General features: G+C 23.0%; 8 protein-coding genes across 12 annotated transcripts; 4 read left to right on the top strand and 4 right to left on the bottom strand.

The window, feature by feature from the left end:
- Positions 1-23: 23 nt before the first annotated feature.
- LOC107998789 (partner of Y14 and mago) lies at positions 24-1,466 on the top strand. Its single transcript, XM_017058235.3, has 3 exons — positions 24-220; positions 502-598; positions 663-1,466. The coding sequence occupies exons 1-3, from the start codon at positions 190-192 to the stop codon at positions 1,186-1,188; spliced, it is 654 nt and encodes a 217-aa protein (XP_016913724.1). The 5' UTR covers positions 24-189; the 3' UTR covers positions 1,189-1,466.
- Positions 1,467-1,604: 138 nt separating this feature from the next.
- LOC107998859 (GATA zinc finger domain-containing protein 1) lies at positions 1,605-3,151 on the top strand. The gene is made up of 4 exons (XM_017058373.3): positions 1,605-1,680; positions 1,867-2,182; positions 2,260-2,462; positions 2,550-3,151. Exons 2-4 carry the CDS (start codon positions 1,907-1,909, stop codon positions 2,761-2,763), a joined length of 693 nt encoding a protein of 230 aa, XP_016913862.1. The 5' UTR covers positions 1,605-1,680; positions 1,867-1,906; the 3' UTR covers positions 2,764-3,151.
- LOC107998858 (AP-3 complex subunit sigma-2) lies at positions 2,915-5,331 on the bottom strand. Of its 3 annotated transcripts, none has more exons than XM_017058372.3 (3): positions 4,819-5,331; positions 4,364-4,747; positions 2,915-3,562 (listed from the first exon to the last, which is right to left on the bottom strand). In XM_017058372.3, the coding sequence occupies exons 1-3, from the start codon at positions 4,885-4,887 to the stop codon at positions 3,440-3,442; spliced, it is 576 nt and encodes a 191-aa protein (XP_016913861.1). In that variant the 5' UTR covers positions 4,888-5,331; the 3' UTR covers positions 2,915-3,439. The 3 variants fall into 3 exon arrangements, with proteins under 3 accessions (XP_016913861.1, XP_028523011.1, XP_061939589.1); XM_028667210.2 differs by having other exon boundaries at positions 5,116-5,308; XM_062083605.1 differs by lacking the exon at positions 2,915-3,562 and adding an exon at positions 3,582-3,967 and having other exon boundaries at positions 4,819-5,323.
- A 349-nt stretch (positions 5,332-5,680) lies between these two features.
- On the top strand, positions 5,681-10,531 carry LOC107998785 (beta-1,3-galactosyltransferase 1). Of its 2 annotated transcripts, none has more exons than XM_017058230.3 (5): positions 5,681-5,954; positions 6,473-6,710; positions 7,250-7,515; positions 7,663-7,937; positions 8,034-10,531. In XM_017058230.3, exons 2-5 carry the CDS (start codon positions 6,473-6,475, stop codon positions 8,413-8,415), a joined length of 1,161 nt encoding a protein of 386 aa, XP_016913719.2. In that variant the 5' UTR covers positions 5,681-5,954; the 3' UTR covers positions 8,416-10,531. The 2 variants fall into 2 exon arrangements, with proteins under 2 accessions (XP_016913719.2, XP_016913721.2); XM_017058232.3 differs by having other exon boundaries at positions 6,473-6,653.
- Positions 10,532-10,631: 100 nt separating this feature from the next.
- Positions 10,632-12,743, bottom strand: LOC107999682 (G patch domain-containing protein 4). The gene is made up of 2 exons (XM_017059667.3): positions 12,543-12,743; positions 10,632-12,287 (listed from the first exon to the last, which is right to left on the bottom strand). Exons 1-2 carry the CDS (start codon positions 12,589-12,591, stop codon positions 10,819-10,821), a joined length of 1,518 nt encoding a protein of 505 aa, XP_016915156.2. The 5' UTR covers positions 12,592-12,743; the 3' UTR covers positions 10,632-10,818.
- A 594-nt stretch (positions 12,744-13,337) lies between these two features.
- LOC107999688 (peroxisomal targeting signal 1 receptor) lies at positions 13,338-16,382 on the top strand. The gene is made up of 8 exons (XM_017059678.2): positions 13,338-13,478; positions 13,808-14,179; positions 14,255-14,699; positions 14,788-15,325; positions 15,404-15,572; positions 15,652-15,809; positions 15,872-16,039; positions 16,112-16,382. The coding sequence occupies exons 2-8, from the start codon at positions 13,832-13,834 to the stop codon at positions 16,149-16,151; spliced, it is 1,866 nt and encodes a 621-aa protein (XP_016915167.1). The 5' UTR covers positions 13,338-13,478; positions 13,808-13,831; the 3' UTR covers positions 16,152-16,382.
- Positions 16,383-16,647: 265 nt separating this feature from the next.
- Positions 16,648-22,611, bottom strand: LOC107998848 (BLOC-2 complex member HPS3). 2 transcript variants are annotated; one of them, XM_017058361.3, is made up of 4 exons: positions 22,304-22,611; positions 18,439-21,644; positions 17,963-18,077; positions 16,648-17,889 (listed from the first exon to the last, which is right to left on the bottom strand). In XM_017058361.3, the coding sequence occupies exons 1-4, from the start codon at positions 22,410-22,412 to the stop codon at positions 17,708-17,710; spliced, it is 3,612 nt and encodes a 1,203-aa protein (XP_016913850.2). In that variant the 5' UTR covers positions 22,413-22,611; the 3' UTR covers positions 16,648-17,707. The 2 variants fall into 2 exon arrangements, with proteins under 2 accessions (XP_016913850.2, XP_016913851.2); XM_017058362.3 differs by having other exon boundaries at positions 18,439-22,611.
- Positions 22,612-22,673: 62 nt separating this feature from the next.
- On the bottom strand, positions 22,674-24,148 carry LOC107998854 (borealin). Its single transcript, XM_017058368.3, has 2 exons — positions 24,006-24,148; positions 22,674-23,896 (listed from the first exon to the last, which is right to left on the bottom strand). Exon 2 carries the CDS (start codon positions 23,876-23,878, stop codon positions 23,015-23,017), a length of 864 nt encoding a protein of 287 aa, XP_016913857.2. The 5' UTR covers positions 23,879-23,896; positions 24,006-24,148; the 3' UTR covers positions 22,674-23,014.
- Between the last annotated feature and the right edge of the window lie 102 nt (positions 24,149-24,250).

Here is a 24,250-nt window from a genome sequence, read left to right on the forward strand (position 1 = left end):
AATATTATTAAAATAATTACATAGTAGCGACATCTTACATTTATGGAATTGTACACTTATTATTATTTTCAAGACAGGGTATTTCTGAAGGGTTGAGGTCCTCACGATCGCAAAATGGCACGCGGATAGTAAGAATTTTCAAGAAATATAATAAAAAATATACACGGCGAACGATCGTACTGAATAACGATGGCGTCGGCTTACATTAAAGATGAACAAGGTGATAAATTTCATTTTATTTAATTATTTAATTTATTTTAACTATTGAATTATTTATAACCTGTAAATGTATTTATAACATGTAAACAACCTCCATTTCACGATAGTTAAGTTAAGTTTTAATATTTACCTATCTTCAAATTTTTAATATATATTAAAAATTGCAATAAAAAACACGTGATATCTTGAATAAAATCTAATACAAATAATATAATAAACATATTTAAAAGATATATTTATATTCATTCATAAAATTAATTTTTATTATAAATTTTTTCATAGGTGGGACATTCATTCCTGCTAGTCAACGTCCAGATGGTACATGGCGTAAACCACGTCGTGTCAAAGATGGTTATATACCACAAGAGGAAGTCCCACTGTATGCATTTATAAAAATATATTAAATTTTTCTTTTTGGTATCATATATATCATTTCCTTTCAGATATGAAAGCAAAGGTAAACAGATAAAAAATAAACCTATATATCCAATAGGTGCAAGTCCAGAATTTATAGCAGAGCATAAAGCTAAACAGGAAGCATTATTAGCAGCAAAATCTAAAACTATTCCTGGTGCTTCAGTTAAAACAGAAGTGAAAAAGAAAAAGAAAAAAAATAAAAACAAAACAACTGAACGTATAACGGAAGAATTAGCTAAAACTACTCTTTCAGAATCAGATCAAAAGAAAGAATTACCATCACATAATAGTAAATCACAAACCAATATAAAAACAATATCTAATAATCAAACATCAGTTCCCAAACCAAATGTCCCAACACAATCTGAAATTTCAATACCAGATCCACAAAAAAGGTTGAAAAATTTAAGAAAAAAAATTAGAGAAATTGTAACATTGGAAGAAAAGATAAAAAATGGTTTGTTAAAAAATCCTGAGAAAGAAATACTTGATAAATTGGCAAGAAAAGCTGAAATTTCAAAAGAAATAAAACGATTAGAAGCAAGTCAATAGAAAGAAGAAGTTGAAAAAAAATATATTTACTTATTCTATTGAACTATCACTTTATAGTTGTACCTAAGCAAATGTGTGTTTTTCAAATTTTTAAAAATTTTAATATGATCTTATGTAATATCACTTTCTCATCCTCTTTATACAGTAAATGTATAGCAATATAAAAATGTACATTTATATACAGAAGATAAAAATTAAATACTAATGAATTTAGTATGCTACAACATCACTATGTGAAAGACCAATCAGATTTTAATAAAAATTGTTTTTGCATATTATATGTTGTTATTTATATAATAAAAAATAAATACTCTATGTAATATTATATATATATATATATATATATTCACTTAACACATTTCTTTAATTTTTACGTCATGTACGATGAAATTTCACTGAAGTACTAGGGATTTTATATGCTGGACATACTGACTAGCTTTATTTTCTCAATAGTTGCTAAAATTTTTATATTACGATATTCTATGTTTACAAGTACTGTACAAAATTCTACTTTACATAGAGTATTATACGTGAAAAATGTGAAACATTCGTATAAATATTTCAATAACTTTCATTTTTGTCACATTTTCATAGTCAAGTCTTTGTATTTTTTATTCAAATGCAGATTATTGATAATTGATATACAAATTAAAAAGAACATTTCATGATTGATTATAGGTGATTAAATAATTAATAACGTCAAATTAGTTGATATTCGATGCCTCTCGGCAGTAAACCTGAATGTGTCAAGTGTGGGACTCGAGAGACCCCGCTTTGGCATTCAACCGAAGCCGGTAACCTTTGCAATGATTGCCTAGAAGAAGAAAGAACTTCCGAAGCAAATTCAAATGTAAAAAATGAAGATGAAGATAAAGGAGGATCATTAAAACCTACTAGAAGAAGTACAAGGATTACAAGATATTGTAATTCTAAATCAATTCCACATAAAATTATACCAAAGGGTAAAGGAAGAAGAAATTTATTCAAAAAAACTGTATGTTTTTAAATTTGTTAACAATTTCAAAGAAAAAAACATTTCATATTATTTTCTTTTTATTTTTCAATTTTTAGCCAGTTAAAGCGCCAACAGCTACAGCAACCCCTGTTACAAGTAATTATGTATTTTATAGAGGCACTTATTTTCAAGTAGGTGATATAGTTTCTATGCAAGATATTGATGGAGGAATTTATTATGCACAAATTCGTGGTTTACTCACAGACCAATATTGTGAAAAAAGTGCTGCTGTTACTTGGCTTTTACCTACTAGTGCAAGGTAGATTATTATAGATTATTAAAACATATGATTAATTGTTAATATTAAAATATCATAAATAGTAAAATTCTTATATTTTATGTATAGTCCACCACCTGATGAAGGATTTAGTCCTGAAACATATATTATAGGACCAGAAGAAGACCTTCCACGTAAATTGGAATGTATGGAATTTGTAATGCATGCTCCATCAGATTATTACAAATTAAAAAATACATCATATCCACCACCACTTACAGAAAGGGGTACTGGATATATATGGACTACACTTAGAAATGAAATTGTTACATCTAAAAAGTAAAAAGTAAATTTTTGTTTTTTAATTTATTATAGAACCTTTTATATTAATATGTATATTGATTGATTGCTTATGTATAAAGAATTTTGGTGTTGAAATATAAAACAATAATTAATGTAAATATGTATAACTAATAATTTTTAAGAAATGAATGTTTGTCATGAATTATTGTAATATTTATTATATCATTTTGTTTCATACAATATAATTTTATTATTAATAAATGGAAGTAAATTACTTACTTATTAAATACAAATAAATTATCACTATCAAGTATATTGTTAAAAAATAATAGTAGAAATGCAATTTCTTTAATGAAAAATAATTCTTCTATATAAAAATAATAATGTAACTTTTGTAATTAATAAAATATATTTTCTAGATTTATAAATTTTTTACCTCTTTTCTTTTATATATTGAACATAATACTTCCAATAATCCAAATTCTTAATTTTAAAATCAGATAGTAACTTTCTCAAATATATACATAGCACAAATCCTCTTCTTTGAAAATCTTCATTGATTAATTCTGTTGAGATGAAATATAAAGAATAATTTGTGGATAATATTGATGCATTTTCGTTTGCTTGAAGGAAAGGGAAAAAACCCTTGTAATATCATTTTCATTTGGAATTACAGTTGAAACCAGTCAGCTTGGAGCCAACGAAGTAACGGCTGGTCAGAATTTAAGATCTTTTATAGCTTGTGGTAAATCAGGCAACTTCATATCCTTTATTTGTTGTGGTATGTTCATATTCTTGACAGCAGAAACAGCACGCGCCGGCGCTGCTGTGATTCCTGCCTGCACATATCATGGATGGAAAAAATGGAAAATGGAAAATATAAAGGACATTTGAATTTAAATTGATTAATAAGAGTAAATACAAATGAATAACTACGCAATACATATTTTATTCTTAGAGCATAGCGACGTATACATTTGCATCAAGGCACTGTTATCGAGCAAACATTTACAAACGACTTAGCACCATGCGTGTTATGAATATTTATTTTGTAAAGCTTTATGTTTCGAAAGATTTGTTTCGAAAATCTTGGTGAAAAAAAAAAAAAAAGAAATCAGATAAATTACATAAAGGAATGAATGTGTATAAAATGATTTGATTTTTTTTTTACTGCCGATTTAGGGAGGGGGCCCCAGAAGGACAAACGGACGAGGTGAGCAAGATCGTCCTGATTTGTAAGTTCCCTAAAATTCATGTTAGGTCAATCAGTCCTACCACCATATGAAATAGCTCTACAAAACATTCCAATGCATGCACAGCTAATGAAAAAACTGCAATAGGCTGTTAACTCCTTCAAACCCAGAAAACTTCTTAATATTTAATGTCTTTTTTTTATGAGTTTGTTTTACTACTTCAAAATTTAAAGAAAATAAAAATAAAGTAGATTCAAAATTTAAGGGATGTTTACATAAATTGGTCATTAAAACTATGATTTAGTAATTTAATCACAGTGCTATATTATTGCTATATTATGTACAAAATTTGTTATCTTTAATATCTGAATGAATATATAAATAAAGCTTAAACATACAACACATATATCATTATTTCTTAAATGTAAATTATAAAATGTCACTTACCTCTTGTTTTTCCAATTTATTTTGATCTTCAATTCTTGTAAGTATTTCAGTCATATTAGTTTCCAAAACCATTCCACCCATCACTAATTCATTAAGTATATAATGAACTTTATCTACATGAAAAATAAGATCAAGTTCACATACATTTTCAAAACATTTATCCAATGTTTCAACAAAAACTTGTATTAAATCCAAAATTCCCAACTCTGATTCTGAACTATCAACACAAAATACAAAATATAACGTAGCATAATGTCGATAGATTAATTTATAATCAGATCCACCAATTAAACTTCCACCTTCTAAAAAATTACAAACATTATCATCTCTCTTTGAAACTAGTTGAAATGTTTCCTTTATTATCTGTTGCTGCATATCCTCATTCTGAAAAAAAAAATTTATTCAATTATATATTAGATTAAATAATAATAAAATCTAATCATTATTATACTTACAAAATATTGATAAAATTTAGAAAGTCTAGGCTTTCCATGATTATTAAATACTAATATAGCCTTAATCATGATTGATAATTAATTAATAAATTAAAGAGTAATTTTATAATAAAAAGAAAGATAAATGTTCATTTACAAAGATTAGTCAGAAAAAAATTTTCTTTTTAACATCATCAAAGAAATTCATAATAATAATAACATTTAAAATTAACATTTAATTATAAAATTAAAGCAAATAAATATTTCATTTTAAAGCTATCTGTATTTATACATTTTCTTTTTTTTATTTTTTCTAACCTTTTGACTAAACAATGCGATGTTATACTAATAATTAACATCAATAATAATATTATATATAAAATTAATTAAAAAAACAACTTAAAAATCATAATAATTAAATCTAATATATAACAAATGAATTATTTATAATAATTTCTAACAAGAATTTCAAATTTTAGAGAATCAACAAATTCACGAAACGAATACGAAACATGGACATTAAAACACTACAACCATCTAACGTGAACAAATAGAACTAATCGCCAAGTAATAAAATTAAAAAATCTAATTTTCAAACTAAATTTTTTGACTGTTCAAATTTAAACTTAAATTCAAAGAAATAATTTGAAATCAATTTTATCAAAATATTTCTTCTTATACGTGCTTAATTGAAATTATACAAATTTTAATATTATTAATTATTTATAGCAATTATTGTCAATGTTACACTTAGTTTTATTTTATATTAAAATGACAATTTTAATAAATTTTAATTTTGATAGTAATAGAACGACTTTAATATTCTCTGGAATATGTGATAAAAAAATGCATCGAGTGACAGATCTATTTTATATCTTATATATGCTATTACAAACGAAATATTTGTTATTTAATAAACAATGAAATCCAAGTAATTAACACTAGATGGAACTATATTCATGTAATATCTGATAAACCATTTTGATTTCTGTATTCTCGAAAACACAAAAATCTGAATTTTTCTATTTTTATATTATCTAATTTAATGTGTCATTAGATTTCTGCGTTATGTTTCGATAAATCGTAAGTGCAATCTTACGAAAAAGGTAAATGGAGTATTATCAAATGCAGCGTAACATAATCATTGCATTTCAAAGGTAAGGTTGTTTACAATATATTTAATTTACAATATACTTATTTAATTTTAATTTTTATTTTTATTCTTGTATCATCTAAAACTTATTAGAATTCAAAAAGATAAATAAATTTTATATTATTCATTATAATATATTATAATATATTATTTATTGTATTAATATTTCTTATCAAATTTATGTTTATTTGATATACTTAAATATAATTGAACTGTCATTTCTAATATATTAACAAATTTAATTATTGATAATTTTATTGAAATTCTAAAAATCTTGATCTTTGCATTTCAGAATTCTTTTTTGTATAAGAAATTGTAATATTTGATTTATTATACCCATTTATTTCTAAAATAAACATTTATTTCATTTGATAATATTATCATAAAATATATTATATATATTAAGAAAATAATTAATATGATTTTATTAAATAATACATTTTTAATAAAAAAAATTTTCTATCATTATAGTTAAAAAATAAAAAAAATAATCTTATTAAAAAATAAATTATCTGTTCTTAGATGGACAAATTGCAATTATTACCATTGGAATTGCCATCAACCACCAATATAAATAATGGAACAGTGAAAGGAAAAATATCATTTGTTCGAAGATTGGCAATGGGATTTGTGATTCTGGCTACATTAGGTTTATTGTATGTACCAGCATATCATTCTGCTCAAGGTCCACTTTTAGGCTTAGGTGAGACTCCATCTCCTGCAAAGCATATTGGTGTTTCACATTTGGTAGCTTCAGTAGGTATGCATTCACTAACATTGCTAGAGACTTTTATTATATTATAAACTAACAAAACTAATGATATATATAAACTTTCACTATTCTTCTTCTAATTTAATTCAAATTTTAATTTTTTGAATTATATTAATATAAATTTTAAAAAAATATAAGAATTACATAATTAGATATAGTTAATATAGAATAACATATTTACCATATTAAATATTAAATCTTTAATAACTGAAGGAAAAAACAAATATTTCTATTATAATAACACATATAGAATGGATATTTATTTAATTGTATATTCATAGAAATTTATATTAAAATTAGTAGAAATAATAGAAAAAAATAAATAGTAGAAAAAGTATTAGCTCTATAATTCAATTTTCCTTTTTTTATTTTATTTTAGAATGCTTAAGTGATGCTAAAGTAAAATAATTATTTAATTTTATTAAATAATGGCATGCATAAAATCAGATGTTAAAGGATAAAATTTTATGAATTCAATTTTCTCTAAAAATTTAAAATAAAATACTTTTTAAATAAATAATTTACAGCACAGTTGCCAGGTTGGACATATAATACTTCAAGAGATCTTTCTGTATATATTCATCCAGAAAATACAACTTCAGTTTTAAATCCTATTGGTATATGTTCTCCATCACCATATCTTTTTATAATTATTTGTTCAGCTGTTACAAATATCAAAGCACGAACAGCTATAAGAAATACATGGGCTAATAAAAATAATTTAGATAATACATATAACTCATCTGTGAAAGTAGCATTTCTTTTGGGACAAAGTGACAATGATACACTTAATGTATGTATCTATTTGTTAAAAAAATATTAATAATAAATATTAATGAATACTAATAAATATTAATAAAAATATTAATAAATATTATCTGAATGAAATATTATAATTAAGTAATATTATAATAAAATATTATAATAAGTTATATTGCAGAATATAATAGCTGAAGAAAGTCATCAATATAATGATATTATTCAAGAAAAATTTTATGACACATATAACAATCTTACATTGAAATCTGTAATGATGTTAAAATGGATAACATCAAATTGTGGTCAAGCAAAATACTTGATGAAAACAGATGATGATATGTTTGTGAATATACCTACTTTAATGAAAACCTTACAATCAAGATCACAAACTACTGATATATTATTAGGTTCTCTCATTTGTAATGCCAAACCTATTTTAGATCCAAATAATAAATGGTAAATAATATATATTATATAATGTATATAATATATGTATATTTATATTTATATTATGTATAATGTAAAATAATAATCTAAATATGTGTTAATTAGGTACACACCAAAATATATGTATTCAGAGAGAATATACCCTAATTATTTATCTGGTACAGGATATGTAATGAGTTTAGATGTGGCATTTAAATTATATCATGCAGCATTAATAACACCATTACTTCACTTGGAAGATGTTTACATTACTGGTCTTTGTGCAAAATATGCAAAAATACGACCTGTAAATCATCCTGGATTTAGTTATGTTCCACGTAAACTGGATCCTTGTATATTAAGAAATGCTATTACAGCACACAAAGTAAATGTATCTAGTATGTATATAATATGGAACAAATTGAATGATACAAATCTCTCTTGTAGTAATCACACTCATATTGATAAAAAATCAGTTACATTAAGTAGAAATAGTAGAAATATTTGATATTATATAATAAAAAGAACTATTAACAAATGTGTTTAAATTAAAGTTTTTTAAGCATATAATATGTTATTTATTATTGATTTAATTACTTGTTATATCAGAATAATATTAATAAGTAAATTAATAAGTATTCTCTTATGAAAATAATAAAACAAAATTTATACTAAATTTATTCATGAGATTTTTGTTTTTAAAGTATGACAAGAAAGATTTGTAATTAATATTTGAATAAAATTTTACAGATTATTTTTCTATTTAAAAAGCAATAGTTTTTAAGGGAATCTATCAATTAGACTTATTCTATGAGTTCATTTTCTTATTTATTTATAAAAGTCTTCATAACGAAATATAAAATATCTGTTTGATTTTTAATTTAACATCTAAATTATGAAAAATTTATTTTATTTATTTTATTGTTAAATATCATATATCAATTGCTTCCATTTGATCAAAAAATATTGTTTAACAAATTTAAAAAAAAAAATTTTATTTAGAAATTTGATAAAAAAAGATTAATATTGAGTAGTGATAATTTAAATACATCAAATACGTTTATATGATAAAGTAATCAGATATTTTTGACATCTTTATGCTTCCTTTAAAATCACATTAACTTTAATATATATAATTAATACCTAATTCTAATTAAAAAGTTATTGTATTCTATATTGATATTATGATATTTGTGATTAATTATATATTTATATTTTATGTCAAAATGTAGCACATTATAAAAATTTTTATAAATATTTTAATATTTTAACATTCTATGTTAATGTAAAATATATTATAAAAATAATTCAGATCTTTAAATGATGATATTTATCTGATATGATATTAAATATATTATAATTAATAAAATATAACGAATCGTAAAAAAAATATATATATAACATATTATAAGTGTATTAAATTACACTTATTGCCTAAATGAAAAGAAATTTTTGAAATAATGATTTCTTGATATTTCTAAGAAAATTATAAAAATATATATATTTGCATTTATATATTACCAGTTATTCTTAATAGTTATTTCTTTTAAAAAAGTTTATTTTGTTTAAAATTTGTAAATTTAATATTAATATTTTTTCATATTCAAATATTATAATAATTTTTAATAATTATATTGTAATTTCAATTTCAAGGCTTTTTATTATTTATTGCTTATAATGCAATAATTATCAATTAATTGATATTATAGATCTCAAAATTTCAGTAACTTTGATTTCAATTATTAAAAGTAACAAATTCATCCATCCAATTTTAAATACATATATTATGCGTAAAATACAACATTGTTAAAATCGTATTATGATATTTATTTTAATATCAGCGATATATATTTAGCTATCATGAATTTGTGATGTAGGCTATTATAAGTTGAAAATATATGAAATTTTGTAAAAGTTTGTTAGAACGTATCAATTAATAATATTTATAATAATAATAACGATAATCATATTTCTTGTATTCTAATCGAATTGATTACCATTTTATATGATACTTAAATAATTATATATATAAGAAGAAACTACATTTCTTGTTAATTCTAGTGCAAATAATTAATGCACCGATGTTAAATTAATTATTAGCTCCAGGTTAATACAAATTCATATTTATGAAGCTTATCGAGTGAGATTCGTTCACTAGTAAAAGCAAAATGAAGATTATTAACAACTCTACTGGAGTATTCTAGTGGCCTTAGAAAATCTTATTTTATTTTATATATATATTGTGTTCGAAAAATTGAACTTCGAAGTTCTCTATTATGTTATGAAATTTGGTGCTATATAGTAATTAATCATACATTCGCCGTATACACTTTTGTACAGATCATTAGTTGATTTACAGAAACTAAGTTTATATATGAAAAAATATTTTTTTTTTTTAATAAAATCAATGAATTTAAATAAGAAATTCTTGATTTTTTTTTTTGAATGAGCTGTACACAAGTACATACGGTATTAATAAATTTAATGATATATTTATCTCTACAAATTCATATATATATATATATATAAAACTGATTTGTTACGCGCGTCTATCAAATTATAAAAAACATTGTGTCCATAAATAAATTGTATAATAAAAAAAAAGAATATTATTAATGAAAAAATATTTTTTCTTTTTTTCTTAAATTTTTCTTTTTTGTAAAAAAAAATCATTAGTAAATGTTGTAAATAATATTTCATAAAATTTTAATTAATAACAACATATTTACAAAAATATTATTCATATATTTAAAAAATAAATACACAGTAGATATTTTATATCTATTACAAGCTAATTATATTCTATATAAATATTTATATACAACTATGTTATTATAAATGATTTTATAAATATTTAATTGCAATAATAATTTTTTTATTAGAAATTTTTTTATTGTTAATGTTACTTTTTTTATTTTTCTTTCTTTTTTTTTTTTCTTTTCAAAGGCTCAGTTCTATCTATTATAATATTATTATCCATTATTTTGTCTGGAATTATTTGATTTTTATTTTTAATATTTTTTTCAGTTGATTCTTCAGTATTAAAATGAACAGCTCTTAAACTTTCTGTTAATTTATCCAATTTAATTTTTACTTTTCTACGTAATTTTGCTTGTTTTTTCTTTGCTATTCTAATATTTAAATGTTTCACTTTTTTTCTAAAATATGTATCTGAAAAATCTGAAAAGGAATCAATATTCATTGATGAATTTGTTTGATGTTTTAAAGGTACTTCATTACAAGAAAGTTCTGTTTGAAATTTACACTCTAAAGATTTAATATCTTCATTTTTAATTAATTGCAAATCTGAATCAATTTTATGTGATCTTTTAAATTTTTTTGCTTGAGAACCATTCAATTCATCATCTTCCCATGTATTAATAATATTCTTACATTGAATATCTTGATTTTTTTTCTTTAATTTCTTATCTTTTTTCTTTTTTTTTTTATGATTATTTATTTGTTTTTGAACATTTCTTTTACTTATTCCATCCCTTGAGCTTTGTTCCACAAAAATTGATGAATATTTTTGGCAATTATCTATTTCTTCAGATTCATTATCTTTAACATCATAAGACATTAAAATTTTTTTTTCTTTTTTTCTTTTTCTTTTCCTACTTTTTTCTTTTTTTTCGATTTTTTCTTTTGATTCATCTTTTATTATAGCATGTATATTTTTTTCATCACTATCACTTACATTACATAAAATATTTAACTGATGACTCAAATCATTTATACGTCTTCTATTCTTTCTTTCAGTAGTTTTACATTTTTTAGGAACTAATATAGTTTCGGATGTTATTGGTAATATTATATTTTCATCATTAATCTTTTCATATTCATTATTTTGAAATATATTATTACTGCTTTGTAATTTTGTTGCTATATTCATACATGAATTTGAATTTAATAAATATTTATCTTGTTGAGCTATTCTTTTCAATTTTCCATTTAATGTTAATCCATGTCTAGCTCCTTTATGGGCAGTTCTACCGTTACATATTTTAAATAATTCTTCATCTGTTAAAGAAGCTTGATTAATATTTTCTTCGATATTTTGTTTTTCATATATATTAGAATTATTTTCTATTATTAAATTGCCATTAAATAATGTAGAAGTTTTAAGGAAATTTTCATATTTAAATTCTTTTTTATTAATATCTTCTTTAAGAAAATTATCAGTTGTATTTTCTTTTGAAACAAATATAGAAACTCCATGTGTTTGTGATTGAACTGTAATACTACTAGCTGCTTTATTAAAAGCATTCTCCCACCAATTATTATTATCTTCATTTTTGTGTCCTATTCCTGTTGTATTAAATTTTAATTTTGGTTTTAATGCTTCTGTAATGCCATTTTCATGTTTCCCTAAACCTTTACCTATATCAATAAAATGTAAAATATAAGATCTTTTGTAAATATATTCTATAAGATTGTTTTAATTTATTATATAAATATTTATATAAATTATATAAATATATATATATCTTTTAGATTGCAAATTTATTTAAATAATATTAATTTATATTAATTTAATAATAAATATTGAAATATAATATATTCTAAGAATATAATATAAATAAATCAAGTTAAAAATAATTTTATTATATAACGATATTATTTCTAAAATCATACCTTCCTTCCACCCATATTTCATAAGCTGAGACTTTGCAAAATCATTCATATTTAAACTTTTGTTATTATAATTGTATATAAAAAAAAATTTAATTTAGCGATCTATAAATACATCACAATTTATGAACGATACACGTTTTCGTTAACTATAAGTATATAACATTACTAGTAATAAAAACTATATTATTTTTTATACATTATACACATTGAAATTTTCGTAATACTCGTATGGTGGCGTTATAATAGAATAGTGCGCTAGCATATAATTCATAAGAATTTTGTCCAATTTTAATATATAAAATTGTTTTTTTTAATATATTTTATCTTATTATCTTAGAATAAACTATTTACTATTAATTTGAAATTTTTTGTCTATCTTAAAAAAATCTTTTTATGTTCTATATATATGTATACATATTATACATATTTTGTATAAGAATGAAAAAGCTGTAAATATATAAATACATTAAATATAAAATGATTATTATTTTTGTAAAATGTAATCAGTTATATAATATTATATATACATATATACATATATATATATTTAATATACAAAGTTTTTATTTAATACTAAAATAAAGTATATCAAAAATATATATTATTAATATGTATATGTACATACATACGTTATAGTTATTATAAAAAGGATGTTCAAACCTTCAGAAAATTTAGCTACTTATCTATGATTTGACATTCATTAGCTAACGATAAAAAATAGTTTTGTAATATGTATTTTGCTCTAACATTAAATTTTTTATATTCGCTATGATAATTTTGCGTGTCCCACCATTATACAGCGAAATTTATTCGAAGCAAAGTACTGATATTATTCGATGGCAAGGAAATAAACAGTTTTAAATTGTGCACTTGATGAAATACATTTAATATTAACAGTGTAATCAGAATATTCAAATATATTAAGAAAAAGACAAGGTTTGTGAACTTTATACTTTTATGAATATTTGTCATATTTTACGAAATTTAATGTCGTTTTTTTTTATCCAATATCGTTAAAATAAAATATTGTAATTTACACAAAATAAAATTTTTATATAAACATTTTAATTATTTATTTATTTTTAATATTTAATATTTATATATAAAAAAATGAAATTAAAATGAATATTTTACATTAATTAATTAAATTAATTAAACTACGATAATTTTTTTTCCGTTATATTATAATTTTCATCTTTCTCAATACAATTTGTATATTATTATTATTATTCACATTTTTTTTACATTATTATATATTATTTTAGATACATATTGATATTAAAAAAACAATGGCTTTACGTGAATTGGTAGAAGGTGACTGTGGAGGACCTAGTTCTTTAATTCATTTGACATCACATTTTGTACGTGATCATGGATTCAAAGACGAAGGAATACATCATCCTTTTGAACATGTGGAACCTTTTCAAGCTTCAGATTCAGATCAGTTAGTTAAACAATTTTTAGAAGAAAATCCTTCATGTCCTCAAACATTTAGAATGGATAATTTATTACAAGAAATGCGTGAAATTGATCAAAATATTCATCCACCTATAGCAGCACCTGGAGTTGCTCAAGAATTAACCAGTTTAGATACAGCTTGGGCAAATCAGTATCTTGAATCAGGACGTCATTTTAATGTAATTCTTATTTTATTAATATATTAGCAGGTTTTTTTTTATAAATCAAATTTTTATTGTTTTCACTTAATATAGGAACATCATGCTGATGATATTTGGCATCCTGAAGAAGAAAATAATTCAAATATTTTAAATAATCAAAAACATGAATTTGGATTAGGACCAAAATGGGCTGAAGAATATATAGAACATAGTATAGATGCTATACAAAGCAATATAAATATAGAAAATCCAATAGAAATAATAGAAAACAATGATAATCCTAATTTTGAATATTCAAAATTTATGAAATTTATGAAACAAGAAGGAGAAATCCCTATTGAAAACAATCAAGATTCACTGCCAAATTTTCATGATACAAGTAAAAAATGGATTGAACAATATAAAAAAGATAATCAAAAATCTGAAGATATAATTTCTTCTGTCAATCGAGAAAATGAAGTGATAAATAAAGTAGAAGAAGAATTAGCTGTTGCTGGTAACTGGATAGATGAATTTCAAAAAGAAAATGTTTCTACAGGTCTGTCGACATTTTAATATTAATTTGATATCTGTCAATTTCTAATCATACTAATAATTATTTTTATAAAAATTAAATTTTATTTTAGTGATAGAAAATTATGAATCTACATTTTTGAAACTTCAAAATGAATGGGACAAAATTTCATCTGAAGAATTATCTTCCAAGCATCCTTGGCTTTCAGAATATGATAAGTTTTATGATCCATTTAAAGAATATGAATTTCATGAAGAAAATCCTATGAAAAATTTACCTAATGCATTAAAAGAAGGTAAAAAAAGATTGGAAGCTGGAGATCTACCAAGTGCCATACTTTGCTTTGAAGCAGCAGTGCAACAAGATGAAAATAATTCAGAAGCTTGGTTACTTCTTGGTAAAACCTTAGCTGAAAATGAACAAGATCCATTAGCTATTTCTGCTTTAAAACGTTGTTTAAATTTGGATCCTTCAAATGGGCCTGCTCTTATGGCACTTGCAGTTTCATATACAAATGAATCTTATCAAAATCAAGCATGTATAACTCTTAAAGAATGGTTATTGAAAAATGAAAAATACAAGCATCTTTCAATACAAAAGATTAATAATGAGCAACACATAAAATCCAATATATCATCTATTTTGTTTGAGTAAGTAATAAATTTAATAATGCATGTAATAAAATATAAATATTTTACTAATTTTAATATTCTACTTATTTTTTCTAGAGATGTACACGAAGAAGTAAAAAATCTTTATATTCAAGCAGCACGAATGAATCCATGGAATGAAATAGATGCAGATGTTCAATGTGGATTAGGAGTACTTTTTAATTTATCTAATGAATATGATAAAGCTAGTGATTGTTTTCAAGCGGCGTTGCAAGTGCGTCCTCATGTATGTATTAAATTAATTTTTCTTATGATAGAAATTAATAATTAAGTATATTATCAAAAGCATAATATATTTTTGAAAGGATTCTAGATTATGGAATAGATTAGGTGCAACTTTAGCTAATGGTCAAAAATCAGAAGAAGCTGTAACTGCATATCATCATGCTTTAAAATTATCACCTGGATTCATTAGAGCTCGTTATAATCTCGGAATTTCTTGCATTAATCTTGGTGCATTTAAGTAAGTAAAATTTTGTTTATATCATGAAATTATATATTTTGAAATTATTTATTTCTCTATAGGGAAGCAGGCGAGCATCTTATAATTGCTTTAAACCAACAAGCTGCCGGTCGTGGAGTTCAAGGCGAAAATTTTCCGCCAAAAACAATGTCGAATATTATTTGGTCAACATTGAGACTTGTTATTTCATTAATGCACAAATATCATTTAAATGAAGCTATAGAAAACAGGTAACTTAATATATATTTTTTAATAAAAATTACTAAATTTTGTTATATAAATAATATTTTTGATTGTTTCAGAGATCTAACAAGGTTAAATAAGGAATTTGAAATTGTATAAAAATTTGTTGAACTCGTTTGTTAAAAAGTATAAATCCTTTTTAACTTAGTATTTAAGATATAAAATAAAATGATTAAAAATATTTTTCGTAGTTCAAAAATGTATATATAAACAAAAATTAAGATTATTATTAGTGCTATTATATAACTTCTTTGTTATAATATGGGATTGACTTAAACATATTAAAAAAATTGTTTTGAAAAACATTATTTAATAAATATCAAAACATTATTTTGTCATATATCTTTTTTAATAGATAAATAACTTTTTACTATTTTATTTTATATAAATTAAAAGAGATTATATATATTAATATAATAAAATTATTATATAATTAATAAATAAAAATTAAAAATAATTGAATCCTCAAGAAAAATATTAAATAATTCTAATTAATAATAATTCTAAAGATCAAATCATTTTTTTTTTAAATAAATAAATAAATATTTATAAAATACAATTACAATAATTTAAGAATAATTAAAGAAAAAGTCTGTTATGAGTTAAAGCTATATATTATTTTCTATTATAATTTATAAATATCATAGATCACTTCTAACATAATTACATTAGATTTACATATATATAACAAAGAGAAATTAGTCCTAAAGGCACATCAAAGTTACATATTTTGTAACATTTAAAAAGTGATGAAAATACATTATAGGATCAACAAATATAATAAAAAGTATCTTAATATTTAATTTCTTAAACACATGCCACCCCGCCCTTAGCGGTTAAAATATAAACAATTTTTAACAAATTCTTATAAATATTCAAACAGTAGTCAAAAATATAATGATCACTACTACAAAATTTCTTACTTCAATATATAAAGCAATCTATCAGATTAAATATTATATATAACACTGTAAAATTTTAATATCTATATGCTTGGTTTTGTATAAACTTTTCATAATTATGATTCAACTATTTTATTAGCTAAGGGAAAGATAACATACGTCCAGACATAATATAATATATCTATATAGAACATTTCAACAATTAATAGTAGTGAATTAGTTTTATCTATAGTATTTGTCTTTAGTTTTTGATAATTTGTTAATACAACTTTATCCATGAAAAATCTTATATAATTAAAATTGTAACAAAAATTGAATATTTTAATTAATTGGATTAAGAAAAATATATACTTTCAAAAATATTATATAAATAATAGAAATATATTATAAAGTAAATTATATATCTAAGAATGATTTGTAAAATTATGATATAATGAATGAAAAGATACATATGTAAGTAAAAAAGTGAATCATTAATAATCAAAAAGTGACCAAAAAAATTATTAAAATTATTTCTAAAAGTCAGGTAATTTTAAGCAAAAATTTGTAATCCATGAAAGTTATCACATGAAAAACTATTGTTTTCAAATTCGATTAAGTACAATTCATTTCAAATCTATTTTCTCTATATATAATTTTTATACAACATAATTTCTTGTTGCATTTAAATTTTTCAGTTTTTTTTTTTTTTTTTTATATAAATAAGTTAAATTGGACCTATCGTCGTCGAAATTGATCAGTTAAAATTATCGCTCATAATTTTAATGTTGATAAAAGTTGTTGCCCAGTTTCCATTATTAGCGATTTAACATGTTCGGCGTGCATAATTTGATTACACATTTCATTGCATTTTTGAAATGTTATTATATCATCTTTTGGAAGAACACGATGTAGACTTTTTAAAGATAATGTATGTGGTAGATAATTTAAAATTGCTAAAATAAGGAATCTATTATAATACAATTAATATAAAGTATATTTAATATAAATATATCAAAAATGTTTTACCTTTCATAATTTGCGTATATAAACATTGCAATTCTTGTCGAGTATTTGTTGTAGAAATTTTATTTTGTGTTAATTCAATTAAATACTTCCATTCAGAATCTTTAGTATACGTATCCTAAAAATTGAAACACAATCTTGTGAAATTTTATTGTAAAAAGAATAAAAAAATATCGTAAAAACAATAAAGTAAGTACATTGTATCATTCATTTACTCGAACAATAATATAACAAAATTTTAAGAAATATAACAGTCACTCAAAAAAATATATAATATTATTATATTAAAATTTTAAATTTAAAAATATACATATATGTTTATAAAACTTTACAAGTGAAAGATATAAATACCAAAAATAATTCGTTCTATATCAATAATAAAAAATTGCAAATTTTGAGATATTATACATTGCATATCATATTGCAAACGAATAATATACATATGAAAAATATATTTATATATATTTATATTTATTTACCTTCGCATATTGTACAACTGCTTGAGGACAATTTTCCATTAGAAGTGTTGTTGTTTCTTCTGTATTTTGAATACATAACGTTTTTAAAGATAAACTGCCATGAATTTCTTGTGTTTCAAGAAATTGTTTAACTTCATATAAACATTCATTTGGTATAAAATCGCAAGATAATACAGATTGTAATTTAAACAATTCTGTTGGTATAGTTTTTTCAGAATCAGTCTTATCGATATCAACTAAATCTTGTAAATCGCACATATTCAAAACTTTTTGATAATCTTTCGCATACGGTGGCATCCCGTTTAAATAATGAGGTCTAAATTTGATAAATATGAAGTTATCATAATTTTCTTGCATATTTTCTCTATTTTCTATTTTGTATACTTTAGTTTGAGTTAATTTGCCTAAGTATGACCGTACTAATAATTTAAATGCTTCAACAAGAGCGAAATCTGTGCGTATTTGATTTTTATTTATAACAGATGAGTCTATAATCAATTTTGTACTGAAGTAATTATGAAGATATTTTTCAAGAAAAATTTGTAATGTCATTGCTGCATTATGTCCATCCCGTCCTACTCTTGACGGCAAATATTCTAAAAATACCTGTATAATTTGATGGAGAGATAAAATTCCATCGTCTTCTATTAATTGTATTAAAATTTCGGCAAAAGTTAAATTTTTTTGACGCATTAACATTCCAGCAAAATCCGAAAATGTCGGAATCATTGGACTTCTTTTTTTCATTGCTGTCATATCAAACAAAAGATCCCAATGTTCTAAAACTATTCGTTTGATATATAATGCCGAAACTGGTTCAATTATTTTTTCTGCTTGTTCCTGTTTTTCAGCTTGTATATATAAGAGTGCTAAAGCTAATTTAACTAACTCATCTGTTTCATATAATAATAAAAGATGAATTAATTTTTCGGTGGTATATTCTCGTAATACAGGACTACTAAAAATCAATTTCAATAAATCCGATTTTTTCAATTTACATATCATTTCTACAATATTAAATCCTTGAAACAACGCATCAGCTTCTGAACCACTTTTCATTGTGAGAAGAATATCTGTTAAAAAAGTAACGAGTCCCGGAGCATCTTGACTTGATTTTCTAGATAATACTTCTGAGGGTTTTAATCCCGACATTTTGTAATAAGGTATACAAAAATCCCAATCCGATTCATATTCAGAACGAATATAATAATCTCCAAGCAACGCGCAAGATTGATTGTATAAATTTTTCAATTTCAATCCATTTTTATTAGCGATATCGTCAAATTCATTAATATCTAAGCAATTATACACAGCATCTTTAGCTAAACGTATCAAAGCATGAGCCTCCCCTAACAAATGTCGGTATGTACTAGGACTGGAAGATTTATGACTTCTGGCTGCATTTAAGATATCATAATATAAATTTTCCAATTTGGGTAAAATTAAAGAATATAAAGTCCAGGAATTTTCAGCTTTGGCTAAAAGAATTAGATAATTTTTACTATGTAATAGTTTTTGTATTCCTAAAAATGGTCTTAATCCGATTAGACAGACTGGCTCAGAGACATTAGGACATGTTACTCTTAAATTTTCTAAATTATTTGATGTTCTTGCAACATGATGAGATAAACGTAATGTGTAAGATTCAAGACCAGCTTCAGTCAATGCATGCAAAGCAGTATGTTCCAATGCTACTTGATTAACAGGTGCAGTAAATGGATAAGTAGTTAAACAAGTTACATCTGTAGGATTTGAACTAGTAGCAGAAAAGTGATAAAGATATCCTTCTTGCAAAGTGCTTAAAAAACAACTAACACCTTGCAAATATGTATATTTATCTGATCTAAGAATTGATTTTTTCAAATAAGAATTATTACATTCCTTTCTCATGTATAATGGTTTTAGTAAAGAACAATTGAATACTTCAGAATTTCCATCAAGTTTATTATTAGCTGCTATTATTTTAAGAGATAACAAATTTTTTATTGTATAATTTTCTGACCATCCTAAATCAGGAGAATTTGTTTTAATTATAATTCTTATATCTGATGGGTTTAATATAAAAGGACTTAAAGTATGTCCAGGTCCTGCTCTTTCTAAACTTATAGATGGCAAATTAATAGTCAAGGCTTGTGAATTTCCATCAATAATTTCTTGATCAATTAATCTTTGTAATTCATCTTTTTCATTATACATTAAGTGATCCAAATTTATAATATTATCATTATTATTAGATTTTATTTTTCTGAAATCTCCTGTGTCTAGTTTGTTCCATATATTTATTTTAGAACTTTTGTATCTCTTACTTTTAAATTTTGTGCTTATTCCAGTAGAATCATTATTTTCTGATAAAATGAAATAAGGATCTTGATTAGAACTCTTACATTTTGAATTTGTTCCTTGCAATATTATGTTATCATCTTGATTATTCATATTATTGCTATTTTCTGCAAGAGAAGAATCTGTGGATATTGATGTTTTATCAATGGATGAGGAATTTGTGGAAGTTAAAGAACTCAATTGATCAATGTCTTCATACATTGAATTAGCCAATCGAAAAACACATAAATTTGTCTTATCCATAATTAATATGAAATCTTCAATAATTTCCATATGTGTAGGAGAAAATGAAAATCCCAAAGACCATGGTCTTGCCTCAAAATCTATAAATTTCATCTTTGATACTTGCTGTGTTTCAATTTTGAATTCATGCAGAATAGCACTATTTCCTGAAGCTACTAGAAGATTACCAGTACTTTGACAGCAAGCAATTAATGTAGGCTGTACACTTAAAGGTAATTCTATCATTTCTAAACTATTCAATGGTCGATTCAAACTTGGTGTAACACGTCCTGCTATTCTAGCACGCATAGGTTGACTTTGATCTTTTACCATAGCCCAATTAACATAAATTCTAACAAAATTATTAATTGCTTTCCCTGTATGATTATTAATGCTTGCATCTCTAGATAATTTTGATTCCAATGTTACAACATAATCTTCTTTGGTACAATGTATCATTTGATTAATCATATCAACTGTTGGAAAAACAGTATGTAGTTTAATATCAGACATCATCAAATCCCAAACTTCAATGCAATGAGTTGATAATGCTAAGAGAAGCATTTCATGTCCAGATGCATTTGCTATACAGCTTGCAGTTGGTTCCTCAATTTGAGTGATGTTTTGCCCCAAAAAATTATGTACTGTGATTACACGAACCATATTGATTTTTGTATTAAGAATTCTTTAAACATATCAAATTTATGTTTTTAAAAAAAAAATGGATATTTAGCTAAAAGTATCTTTTACACTCATTTATATAAGTAAATTGAACATAAGTCTTAATAATTTATTTATTAATTTTAATTTATTAATAATTTAATATTATTTTAAATTTCAATTTGATATAAGTATTATACTTTTTTTACATTGTTACATTATGAAATTAAATAATATTTAAAAGTTTATATTATTATAATATATTTTTTGAAGATTAGCTTGCATTTTTAAATTATCAACATAAAAATTATTTGTAAAATATATAAAACGATAAATTCGTTATTTTTTTAGTATTTTTTAGTATTTTTTAGTATAACGAGATATAAAATTAAGCAAATAAGAGAATATGAATCAAATATTGTTTTTTTGTTATTTAGTATTTACTTAGTATTTAGTTAGATTACACAAATATGAATATTAATGCATTCAATGATGCATGTTTTGACATTCTTTTATAAATTCATCTTTTATAAATTTAACAACTTTATTATATAGCAAATAATATTGAAAATGATTAATTATGTTGAAATATAAGAAAATCACTTTAATTAGTTATTTATAAAGTTAACGAACACTATCATACCATTTACACATGATTTTACATAATCTAAAAACACTATGAATATTACAAAATAGAAGAATGCAAATACAGTTCGTTCGTTTGACAGATCTTTTAATACGCGCATGTACATTAATGGTTAGAACATACCTAGTCGTGCTACTTACGCGCCCTACTAATTTTTCTCCATTAATACAATACATAATACTTCAAATAATATTTAAAATAATTATGAAATAAAAAATTCCAAAAAACAAAAAAATATTTCAAGAAATAATTAATAAAATATAAAAATAAATAATATAATTAGAATATATAACACATATTAATCTATTAATAATTGTTTAATGTATATCATCTATAATTCTATAACAAATTAGATATTAAAATTATATATAATTCATTTTATAATCTTTATTATGTCAAAAATTATACATGCAATTATATTGATCTTAATTATATTGTACAAAAGTTTCAAAATGTTAATTCTCTTATTTCATAATCTTATATTAATATGCTACAAAAATGTTATTGTCATAAGATATAAAATATTGTAAAAATATATATTAAATGAACATATAATTCAATTAATTTCAATTATGTATTATTTGTAATAAAATTATGACAATGTTCAGGAAATATTTTAATCCTAAATTGATTTCATTGGCACAACACATATAATAGTAAAATGTGAAATACATCCTACAAAATTTTATTTTATTATTATAATTATAATTATTTTGTTGAGATAACCTTCTCAATATGACTTTTTAAAGTTTCTAGTTGTTTCAAAGTTTCTGAATCTAATGCAGGAATATGTGACATACGTAATCCATCATTAGGTAATAAGGACATAACATTCCCATCACGCAAGGGTACATTAATGTTAGCAATATCTTCTTGAATAATTGCAGAAACTAATAAAGGACTACCTTGCATACTAAGAACCATTTCCCCTTGTCTTGGACGTCTTAATACATTTAATGGTGTATTAGGTTTTATTTTTGGAGTTACAAGATCAAATTCTTTATTTCCTGGTTTCAAAGTAGCAGGGGTTTTAAATTTATCAATTTTCATAGATTTGATATGTTTATCTTTTATTGTTTTTTTTATAGTTTCTTGATTTATTTCACTAAGCTTCATTTTACTATTCCTTGAAGTACTACGTGTTCTTCTACTAATAGCAGATTCAACTTTAGTAGCTCTTGATGTACGTGTTGTTGTTATTCCCTCGGTTACATATCCATCATCGGACGCGCTAGTAATTCTTTTTCCAGTTTTTTTTCCTTTTACTGTCATCGGAGGTACTCGTAGCGAACGATCATCAACGGATGACGAAATTTCATTATAATTTTCTTTTTCATTTTCATTATCGTATTTAAGTACTTCATTAAGTGTCATTTGCCGTATCTCAGCCGGAAGTCGAGATAAAGTAACGTCAACGAAAGTTTCAATACTTTTTATTGCCATTTTTGATTCTGCTTCCATTTTTGAAATTCGCAAATGTGCTTGTCGCTCAAAATCTTTAATTAATAAATCACTTTCTTCTAAAAATTCTTCTTGTTGTTTTGGTTTCTGAACATGTTTTGTACGCGGCATTTTTAGTAGCCGTAGAATCTAAAAATATAATTAAATTTCTTGTTTGCTTTTTGTCACGTCTTTTTATTGTCGTTTAAATAAAATTTTTGGATATAATTATCACAAATTTTTTATTTAGTTGACTTACATTGGAATGTTTTCGATTTCGTTTACCGCCGTTAATAGTTTATAGTTCGATCAATGATAATAAAGAAATATAGAAAGGTAAAATAATGGAAGAATATATGTACCTTATAAAAAGAGCAATCTAGTGTCATTATTCTACATTAAATTTAAGTGTTCAAAAATATATTTAAATTAATCAATTTAAAGTAATCAATTCGATTTGAATTATGTGACATTTCAAAATTTTAGATTACACATTACAATTTT

The sequence above is a fragment of the Apis cerana genome, linkage group LG13 (genome assembly GCF_029169275.1).
Source record: "Apis cerana isolate GH-2021 linkage group LG13, AcerK_1.0, whole genome shotgun sequence".
In the NCBI taxonomy this organism is placed as follows: Eukaryota; Metazoa; Arthropoda; class Insecta; order Hymenoptera; family Apidae; genus Apis; species Apis cerana.

What these genes read in the sequence shown, in the direction of transcription:
- LOC107998848 (XM_017058361.3), bottom strand. Translation starts at nt 22,412, where the DNA reads ATGTACATGCGCGTATTAAAAGATCTGTCAAACGAACGAACTGTATTT. An exon ending in TGTAAAATCATGTGTAAATG is followed by an intron (nt 21,645 to 22,303) that starts GTATGATAGTGT and finishes GTGTAATCACAG; the next exon opens with TACATAATTTTTTGGGGCAA. An exon ending in ATATACGCAAATTATGAAAG is followed by an intron (nt 17,890 to 17,962) that starts GTAAAACATTTT and finishes TCCTTATTTTAG; the next exon opens with CAATTTTAAATTATCTACCA.
- LOC107998858 (XM_017058372.3), bottom strand. Translation starts at nt 4,887, where the DNA reads ATGATTAAGGCTATATTAGTATTTAATAATCATGGAAAGCCTAGACTT. An exon ending in CTAAATTTTATCAATATTTT is followed by an intron (nt 4,748 to 4,818) that starts GTAAGTATAATA and finishes TTTTTTTTTCAG; the next exon opens with AATGAGGATATGCAGCAACA. An exon ending in ATAAATTGGAAAAACAAGAG is followed by an intron (nt 3,563 to 4,363) that starts GTAAGTGACATT and finishes TGATATGTGCAG; the next exon opens with GCAGGAATCACAGCAGCGCC.
- LOC107999682 (XM_017059667.3), bottom strand. Translation starts at nt 12,591, where the DNA reads ATGAATGATTTTGCAAAGTCTCAGCTTATGAAATATGGGTGGAAGGAA. An exon ending in GAAATATGGGTGGAAGGAAG is followed by an intron (nt 12,288 to 12,542) that starts GTATGATTTTAG and finishes TTATTGATATAG; the next exon opens with GTAAAGGTTTAGGGAAACAT.
- LOC107998859 (XM_017058373.3), top strand. Translation starts at nt 1,907, where the DNA reads ATGCCTCTCGGCAGTAAACCTGAATGTGTCAAGTGTGGGACTCGAGAG. An exon ending in GAAATTTATTCAAAAAAACT is followed by an intron (nt 2,183 to 2,259) that starts GTATGTTTTTAA and finishes TTCAATTTTTAG; the next exon opens with CCAGTTAAAGCGCCAACAGC. An exon ending in CTTTTACCTACTAGTGCAAG is followed by an intron (nt 2,463 to 2,549) that starts GTAGATTATTAT and finishes TTTTATGTATAG; the next exon opens with TCCACCACCTGATGAAGGAT.
- LOC107999688 (XM_017059678.2), top strand. Translation starts at nt 13,832, where the DNA reads ATGGCTTTACGTGAATTGGTAGAAGGTGACTGTGGAGGACCTAGTTCT. An exon ending in AAAAGAAAATGTTTCTACAG is followed by an intron (nt 14,700 to 14,787) that starts GTCTGTCGACAT and finishes ATTTTATTTTAG; the next exon opens with TGATAGAAAATTATGAATCT. An exon ending in ATATCATCTATTTTGTTTGA is followed by an intron (nt 15,326 to 15,403) that starts GTAAGTAATAAA and finishes TATTTTTTCTAG; the next exon opens with AGATGTACACGAAGAAGTAA.
- LOC107998785 (XM_017058230.3), top strand. Translation starts at nt 6,473, where the DNA reads ATGGACAAATTGCAATTATTACCATTGGAATTGCCATCAACCACCAAT. An exon ending in ACATTTGGTAGCTTCAGTAG is followed by an intron (nt 6,711 to 7,249) that starts GTATGCATTCAC and finishes AATAATTTACAG; the next exon opens with CACAGTTGCCAGGTTGGACA. An exon ending in GTGACAATGATACACTTAAT is followed by an intron (nt 7,516 to 7,662) that starts GTATGTATCTAT and finishes GTTATATTGCAG; the next exon opens with AATATAATAGCTGAAGAAAG.
- LOC107998789 (XM_017058235.3), top strand. Translation starts at nt 190, where the DNA reads ATGGCGTCGGCTTACATTAAAGATGAACAAG. An exon ending in TTACATTAAAGATGAACAAG is followed by an intron (nt 221 to 501) that starts GTGATAAATTTC and finishes ATTTTTTCATAG; the next exon opens with GTGGGACATTCATTCCTGCT. An exon ending in CCACAAGAGGAAGTCCCACT is followed by an intron (nt 599 to 662) that starts GTATGCATTTAT and finishes ATTTCCTTTCAG; the next exon opens with ATATGAAAGCAAAGGTAAAC.
- LOC107998854 (XM_017058368.3), bottom strand. Translation starts at nt 23,878, where the DNA reads ATGCCGCGTACAAAACATGTTCAGAAACCAAAACAACAAGAAGAATTT.